The following is an 8,980-nucleotide window of genomic DNA, read 5'->3' on the forward strand; positions in this document are numbered from 1 at the left end:
CCCCCCCCCACCCCGCCCCAGGCTTTCCCGCAGGCAGAGCCAGAGAGGAGCCCGGCCAAGCTTGCCTTTCCTTTCCAGTCCACGTGCCCGCCTGGAGGGACCTACTCGAGGAATGATGCCCGCTGAATATGGCATTTTGTTCACCTTTCACCCCCGCCAAGGTACCTAATGAGCTTCCACACAGGATGCAATGCTTGCAGAGCCGGCCACGAGGCAAGGCCACAGCCGGCGGCAGACTGGGGGCGGGAGGGCCAGGGGTTCGGGACGGATGGCAGACAGCTTTAGATGGGGGGGTGCCACGCGAGCGAGTGAGCCCCGAGGTCCCAGCACGCTTCACCGTGTCCTTCTGTGGAGCGGCGGCAAGGCGCAGCCCGGCTCTCGGGCCTGCACACGTCTGCGTGGACAGGATGCCCACGACCCACCGACAGCAGAGACACCAGAGCGGTGCAGGGCGGACGCGCAGTGCCCGGGGTGCCTGCCTGCACGTCCATGCTCCTGGAGCCCACAGCGCGGGGGCTGGGCCTGGGGGCGCCTGCGAGAGGTGCGCCACGTACTCACTTTTTGGGCCTGTAGTCCGGGATGGTCCTGTCCAGGGAGATGCGGTCGCTGAGCTGCGCGTTGTACCCGTATTCCTCGTACTTGCTCTCCGTCTCCCGGCTGTCCTCCTGCAGGGTGGCCGCCATGCCGCCCTGGCCCAGGCCCCCGGGGCCCTCCACCAGGCCGATGGGCTTGGCGAGGCCTAGCGGGAAACGGGAAAGGGGGGCGGTCAGGCAGGCCCCCGACCCTCCTGCCCTCCCCAGCCCGGCCCCAGCCTCGGCTGGCCACCACTTTCTTCCAGACCCAACTCTGGGAATTCAAGGAAAGTCTATTAATTAACATTTTTTTCCAATAAAAATAAGTTCACTTTAAGAATGCAAATGAGTTGCCCACCTGCTCCCCGACCCTCGAGGCTGTCGGTCTTTCTGACGTCATTGCACGACCACAGTGGGACGCCACCTGGAGTGTGAGCCCGCAGTCCCCGAGGAGCCCCCCAGCGCCCGACACATAGGACCCGGCGCTGCAGGGCCCTGCCTCAGAGGGTGGAGAGGGACGGAGCAGACCCAGGAGACAGGCAGGGGAGGAAGCACCTGTGCACGCGGGCTGCCTGGGAAGGCCAGGCCTGGGGCCTGTTCTTCCAGAACGTTCCTCTAAGTGGTCCCGTGTGCCAGAGAAGCGCGTGGGGACGGCACCCTGGCTCTCTCTGGGACGGGTGACTCTGGGGCATGCTGGCTCCAGGAGTGGGGCCCCAGGGCACCGCAGTCCAACCCTCGGAAAGGCAGGATGGGCCCCGCCTGGCTGGTCCGCCCCCCAAGCAGACTCCTGGGCTCGCGGGCAGAGGGGGCTCTTCTCTGCGCCATCCGCCCCCTTAGGTTTGTTACGGTAATGAAACAAGAAGGCCGCGCACTGAGGGGCGCAAACCGAAATCCAAGCTGTACTGGCCTCACGCTGCAAAACAAACCCCACGGACAGTCAGCCCTGCCCCCGACGCCCCCACCCCCCCCACCCCCTCCCCCACGGCCTCTCGGAGCGGATGTCCCGCCCCGGGAAACGCAAGCCCCTTCTCATTCGTCTGCGCTGCTGCCCGGCTTACAGTCCAGGCGCAGGAGGGGAGCCCAGGGCGCCTGGACCTCAGAGTTTTCTGGAATATTCCATCTTGAACTGGCAAACCTGTGTTGGTATTTATGTAGGACCGCAGGACACACACTGAATGTAAAATTGAAAAATTGCATGACACATAAATCATTTCCGCTTATTTTAATATTGCAAAAATACATATATAATCATGCTATTTTTAAACGTCTGTGCGGCATTTTCCACTTTGGAAAGTCTGTAAATAGCGGCCTCCCAAAGGCAGATGCGCCCCCAAACCTGAGGGGACAGCAGTTGGCGCTGATCACCGCCGGGCCCCCCAGGGAGCTCTGCTGCCCAGGGTGGGGGCTTGAGGGGGTGGAGCCCGGGGGGGGGGGGACCCGGAGGGGGGGGGGACCTGGGGGGGGGGCGAGGGTGTAGGGGCAAGGGGGAAGCCCTAGGGCGTGAGTGCCAGGGGATGGGGCCTGAGGATGGGAGCTGCGCGCGGGGAGGGGGGGAGGGGGGCGGGGAGCTGGGGTCATGAGGGCCCGGGGTGGGGGACCCCGGAGTGGGGTAGGTCCGGGGTCCGGGCGGGGCTGGGGGGCGGGGCCTGGGGTGGGTTCCGGACGGGCTGGGGCCTGAGGGTTGGGGGACGCCGAGGGGCCTGGTTTCGGGGTGGGGCGGCCAGGGCTGGAGAAGAGGGAGGACTCAGCTTGTGCGGGGTCAGGTCCTGAAAACTCACAGGGCTGCTTCACGTCACTTTTTGGCTTGTCAAAGTGAGACACGCCCATGTGAGAACCTCCCGACGGGGCGGAAAGCTATGAAAAGGCAGAGTTGGGGTGTCCTGGGCAAGCCCCACTCTGCAAAGGACGGGCTTTTGCTGGCTGTGCCCGCACGCGCCGTAACTTCAGGGTCTGGCTCTGTCGGCGGGGACAGCCTCCCGGGACGTCCGCACGGAGCCTGAGGCTCAGTCCGTCCGCCGGCCTCCTCCTCCCTCCACTCTTCCCCACGGTGCCTTTATTCTCCGTTATTCCGGGGTTACCTTTGTGACCTTAGGAGGAACACTTTCGGCTCTATTTCTGGAAGTGTCACTTTAGACAGCGTCTGTCCACTCCCTCGCCGGTTAAAGGAAAAGTTAGCATTCTCCCGGGACTTCTGCTCAACGGGGTGTAAGTTTCATTTATATATATATTTTTTCAGTTATAGAGACGTATAAACTTATAGGGATAAGCTAGAGGTCTGCAGTATATCACTGTGCCTAGTTAGCAACACTTAAAATTTTGTCACAAAGGTAGATTGCATGGTAAGAGTTCTTACCACAATAAAGATTTTAAAAAATAAGATGTTGAATTACCCCCAGAAGGACAGAAATAGCTACACCGTAGTTTCTACGTTGTCTAACGTTGTCAAAGTCACTTAGAACAGCTAATTTTGCTCTGCAGCCTCCACCCAGCTCCCCACGGCTGGTCTGGAGGCTGGTTCTGAAAGGAGGCGCAAGCTCACCTCCACCACCCACCCGTTGCTGGCTGTGGGCCGAGCATCAGCGAGCCACGGAGGCCACGCAGCCCCGCCTGACCGCACTGCTCGCCCCTCCATGGAATGGCCCGGCAGCCTCCCTTGACACTATTCATTCCCCAAAATCATGTGCATTTTGGTTGGCTTTAGGCTTGGATCTTGACTTCCTGTGCACTTTTCAGGGTGGAGAGGTAAGGATGATTGGATACAATTGGTAAGGATACATCCTTACCAAAGGATGGTAAGGATACAATTTTTATGTAGCACGGGTTTCAGACGCAGGACCGTGGCCAGCAGCCACGCGCCGCCACGCACGCTGATGTCCGGGGCCCCAGACGAGAGCCGTGTGTCCAAGCGGGAGCCTCGCGTGGAGCCCACCCCTGCCTCCAGGGAAGGGTTCTGGGCTGGTCACGTCTGCGCCTCGCCCTGTGCCCTCTGGCCCTTCCTGACCCCTGACCTCTGAGCAGCTGCAGAAGCTCTGAGAGGCTGTCCCCCGGGGCGGGGGGCACCGCTGGGGGAGCGGTGGGAGCCCCAGCTGTTACAGCTCCGACCATTAAAAACCCGTGGATCTGAGTTCGCTTTTTTTGGAGTCCTGCCCATCAGTGCCTCCCTGTGGGGCTCGTGGGACTTGCGTCTTCCCTCCTTTCTGGGATGACTGTGGGCTCACGCCTCTTTCACAAAGAGTTCCTTCTAAAGAGGCAGGATTGCTTGATCCCTGGGTGACAAGGGCAGACGGAACCGAAGAAACTTGTAAAGACTGAAGGTGGCCTGGCCATTACGGGGGGGGGGGGGGGGCGGTCCATGGCCCGAGGGCCACTGAACCGATGGCCACATAGCCGCCAAGGCCCCCGGGGTCGACACCGACACCTACAGAACCGGCTCTTGTCTTCATGTCCCCCGAAATCCTGGCTTCACCGGCGGGGCCTGGTGCCAGGGTGGGGGTGGGGCACAATGTCCCCCAAGTCCTGCTGCCCTCAGGGCTCATCTCTCATTAGTCAGGCCACCAAGTGGGTGACAGGCAGGCTCTGCAGCCTTGTGGGCTGAACCGTGGCAAGCTCTGGTCCTGGCCCTCGGGACCTGTGGGTGTGGCCTTATCTGGAAATGGGGTCTCTGCAGAGGTCATCAGCTAAGATGAAGTCATCCTGAATTGGGGTGGGGTCCATTTTGGACCCAGACGCATGCAAAGAGAAGTTGGTCACGTGACAACCCAGACAGAGACTGGAGGGACGTGGCCACCAGCCAGGGACTGCGTGGGGACCCCAGGAGCTGGAGGAAGCCGGAAGAACCCTCCCCCCCGGCCCTGCCCGACCTGGAGTCAGGCTCCAGACTGTAAACGAATGAATGCCTGTTGTTTCAGCCGTCCGGAGCGCGCTGCTCTGTCCCCGCGGCCCCGAGAAACCAGCCAGCAGACCTGCGGCCAGCAGACTGTGACGACTGGACACACGGATGCCAACCGTCCCTCAGCCCCTCTGGGGGTGGCGCAGCGACGGGTCGGATCACAAAGGCACCGGGGCCTCCAGAACAAGAGGGAGAGCGGCTTTTCCTGTTTGAAATGTTCCACTTCCCCCTGTGGGGGAATCAGAGCCCCAGACTCTTCCTTCCGCCCTAGAATGAGAAGTGATTTTGAGAACAATGGGAAATTTGCATGCATTAGCTCAGCCTTTGAAACGTCTGTCCAGCTGACTTCTCTGAAAATTAAACTGAAGCCACACCTCCTACTTGTTACCCTGGGACTTGGGGGGGGGGGGTGTCAAGGGCTGGTTGTGACAGCTGGTGGTCATTACACCGCCGCCCGCCCATGGCCAGTGGGTCCTGCCCCAGGTGCTTTTATCACCGCATTTTACAGAAGGACCCCTGAGGCTCATCGAGGCCGCACCCTCCTACCCAGTGCTTTCAACTTCCAATCACCTCAACGAGGAGTTTTAGAGGGAACCGGTAAAGGTCTCCAGTTTTCCATTTTGACATCAAGGAAGTTAATTACAGCTGCTCATTACTTTTAGGCACCATTTCACGCAGTGCTACGGCAAGGCAGGAGGGACACCCCCTCGCGGCAGAGCGTTTTAATGGAGGCACCCAGTTTATGAGCGCCTGGCTCCGTGTTCATCACGCGCCTCCGTAGCAGGTCCACATGCTCTTGGGGGAGCCCTGGGAGCATGCCGTAGATGACCACGGGAGGCTCTTGGACACTGGCTCGTGGACGCATGCACCTCGTGGACACTGCCCCTCTGGGCAGGGCAAGGGCCGCCCCCGTCCATGCGGACACCCCTCCCCAGCCCTCGGCCCCCTCAGTCAGGTTGGAGACAAACACCCACAGCCAGCGTGGTGTGAGGAGAGGCCAGCTGGCCATGGAGAATGAGCCTGGCCACGTCGCGGTGATGTGGAAACTGAGGCAGAAGAGAAATTATTACATTTCCTTACTGCCTACAGCCCACTGACAAGTCCTTGAAACAGGCAGTGACCTTCCTCTAGGAGCTCAGCTGCCTCGATGTGGGCACTTTGCTAAAGGCCAAAGGCAACCTTAGCCGGACCCCCAGGATCCTGAGTCTACTTTAACATTTAGAGATAACTTCGGAAACTCCCTTTATCTCTTCCCCCCAAGATACATGTCAGCAATCACCCCCCAAGCATACGGCCCACCAATATACATCTGAAGGGTCTCAGATTTTATTAGACGGTAATAAATGACCTTTTCCCAACAACAGCTAGCCCCCTCAGGATCCTGGAACCCTTCCTTCCAAATTCCTTAGAGACTGATGCTATCCTTAAGCCCCTCCCAACTTGAAAGTATATAAGGGGCCACTCCTCATAACCCCCGCGCAGCTCTTTCTGCCCACAGGTCCTGTCCCCCTGCTTTAATAAACCACCTTTCTGCACCAAAGACGCCTCAGGAATTCTGTCTTGGCCGTCGGCTTCGAACCCATCTTTCCTACATCAACAGCACCCAGATTGAATACCAGCCCTGGCTGGGGGCATCCGGGGAACCCCTTTTCACATCCAAAAGGGGCCTCATGCCTCTCAAAAAGTGAGCTTCCAGCAGGCATTCCAGAACCTTCTTCAGCTGGGCAGGAAGCCCATGATGCCCAAGCCCTCCCTGGATCATCCAGTGCTGCGTTGCCCTGGACATGGCCTTGCCCTGGGAGAGGGTCAGCAGGGGGTCAGGAGGATGCGCCCGCCCTCCGTCCTCCAGCTGGAGAAGTCTGCCTTTGGCTTTTTGCTTCCACTTGAAGTTATCGTCAAACGTGTCGTCTCCTCTGTCGTTCTGTATCAGACTGAATTCTAATTAATAATTATCTTCTAAAGCACCACGTAATATCCTATGGATGGATGCATAAACATTTGCTTCCCAGGTCCTGTGTGACTGTACGTTTATCTGTTGGCTTGTCCAGCCAGCCTGGTCCTGCACTGGTGTGGTTGTCACTCAGGGTTCCAGCAGACACTTCATCCCAAGGGACACAGTGACGGCGATGGCGGGCATGCGCCCAAGTGGGTTACATCACCAGCAGAGAGCGCCCCTCCTCTGGTATCTGGAGCGCCCAGAACAAGAGGAGTGAGGGCCAGCTTTGCACAAAAGGGCGCCTCCGGCTCAGGTGTGCTCCATCCTGGCGCAGGCGTGCTAAGTTGGCCCAGGGGTCCCGGCGGAGGCGGCAGAGGTGGGCCCCCGGCTATGAAAAGTGAGTTGTCAAGGTCAGGGCACCCACTGCTTCTAGAACATTCTCTGCTCTGGGGCTCTTGCTTAGTGAGGTGGGTTTGCTTTCAGAGGCAGGGACCTGACTTTCCGGAGGAGAAGCAGCTTCCTCTGAACACACAGGAAGGATCCACCCTAGAGCCTCCAGAGAGCCACCACCCGTTCATCCTCCTGTGGTGGTGGGAGGGGAGCGTGTACTTCTGCCAAAGTTCTCCTGAAGCCCACAGCCATTTGCTTCTGTGGATAATCATTCGAAGCTCCTTTCATGTGACTGAGGGAGCACACTTTCTAATTCCGAGAGATAATTTGGAAGCCATCTCAGCGAGGAGGTGGCTGTGTCTGAGATCCCAAGAGCTCCTACTCACACGTGGGAACCCGTGGGGCCCGGCCCAGGAGTGAAAGCAGCCCATCAGGGGCAGACTCGGGTGCTGGGCTGAGGGACCGGGGCCGTTGCCCAGACACCATCTCTTGATTTACGAGAACACGGAGGCTGTCCCTCGGTACCTGCGTTGTGGGGCTGGGGGTGGGTGCTCCCGTGCTCCAGACCTAACCAGCCTAAGACACCAGATCTTCCAGACTTTCAAGGGAAGGCAGCGAGACAGGTTCACGTCTGAATATCAGCAACTATAGCATGGGGTTAAAAAAGAGGGTCTGCCTCTGTCAGCTCGGGTGTGGCCGGCTACGGAAGGGCTACATAATGGGTCCCAAAGGTGCCCCCGTAAATGGGGCTTTGCAGACAGGATCACCACAAGGACCCTGAGATTCGGAGAGTGTCCGGGGTCATCCAGGAGGGACCTACGCACCACCAGATGCCCTTAAAGCAGAGAGGCTGAGGGAGGTTTCACGTGCACAGTAGAGGGGACCGCGAGATCTGAAGGCAGAGCCCGGGCAGAAGGGACGCCTGGGCCCCCAGAAGCTGGAAGGGGCAGGAAGGATCCACCCTGGAGCCTCCAGAGAGCCCAGCCCTGCCCACACCTCGGCTTTAGCCCAGGGACACCCATTTTGGGCTTCTGACCTCCAGAACTGTAAGAGAATAAATCCGGGTTGTTTTAAGCCCATCAGCATGCGATGATTTGTCCCGGCAGCCCCGGGACCGGGCAGGGGACCCAGGCAGAGAGCGCACCATCAGTGTGCAGAGAGCACCCCGGGGGTGCCAAGGCCTGGTGCAGCCTTTTGGGGGCTGCGTGTGTAACCACTGCACCACACCGCCTCGGCCCTGGGGCTCCCGACAGCGGCACAGTGACCCTGTGGGCAGCCTGCGATCCCCCAACGGCTTCCCCAAACCCGGGTGCCAGGAGGGGGCAGGGGGGCAGCACACCCCTGTGCTCCCGGCGACGGAGGAACCCCAGGCAGGTGCAGGGTGGCTCAGAGCGGCCGCCTGCAGGGCTGGGAGGGTGGGTCTGGAGTCGGCCCGGGCCCACGGACTGGTGGCCCGCAACAGCTGTTTCTACGGACGGCCTGGACATTTCAGAGAAGAGCAGCCGATGTGGAGGGACCGGGAGGGGCTTGGGGCTTAAAGCAAGTCTCAGGGGCACTGCCCAGTGAGACACACTTCATGTGCAAGCCTGAGCTGCCAGCTCCTGTGGAAGGATCCAGCCGCCCGACAGCACGCATGTTCGGGCACAGGGCCCTACACAGTTGTGGTGGTCAGTTCCCTGCCCCCAGCCCGTTTCGCACGGCTGCCTGGAGGTTGAGAGGCTGTGGCCCTGGTTTCGACGGATGGGGAGGGAGGTGGGTTGAATAGAAGCCCCAAAAGCTGGAACCTGTGAGTGTGGCCTTATTGGGAATAGGGTCTTTGCCGGTGTAACTAAGGTAAGGACCTCGAGATAAGAGCGTCCGGGATTAGGGTCGGTCCTAAATCCGACGACAAGCGTCCTGATAATTTAGAGGGGCTCAGAGAGACACACACAGAGAGGAGAAGCCACATGATGGTGGAGCTAGAGATGGAGTCAGGTGTCTGCAAGCCAAGGAACGCCAAGGATTGCCAGGAGCCACTAGAAGCTGGAGAGATGCCCGGAACAGATTCTCCCTCGGAGCCTCCAGGAGGAGTCAGCCTGCCAATACTGATTTCAGGCTTCTGGCCTCCAGACTGTGAAAGAATAAATCCCTGTTGTTTAAGGCCACCCGGTTTGTGGTCATTTGTTATAGCAGATCAACAGGACACTCATACGG

General features: G+C 59.6%; 1 protein-coding gene across 1 annotated transcript in view; it reads right to left on the reverse strand.

Moving 5' to 3' along the window:
* The window catches only part of GALNT9 (polypeptide N-acetylgalactosaminyltransferase 9), a 53,174-nt gene extending 50,775 nt beyond the window's left edge, over nucleotides 1-2,399 (reverse strand). Inside the window, exons 1-2 of the mRNA XM_044921044.1 lie at nucleotides 2,351-2,399; nucleotides 559-739 (exon numbers count right to left, since the gene is read on the reverse strand). Of these exons, the coding sequence (XP_044776979.1) occupies nucleotides 559-739; nucleotides 2,351-2,399 (230 nt within the window). The remainder of the gene's footprint in view (nucleotides 1-558; nucleotides 740-2,350) is intronic.
* Nucleotides 2,400-8,980: the final 6,581 nt, after the last annotated feature.

The sequence above is a fragment of the Neomonachus schauinslandi genome, chromosome 14 (genome assembly GCF_002201575.2).
Source record: "Neomonachus schauinslandi chromosome 14, ASM220157v2, whole genome shotgun sequence".
NCBI lineage: Eukaryota > Metazoa > Chordata > Mammalia > Carnivora > Phocidae > Neomonachus > Neomonachus schauinslandi.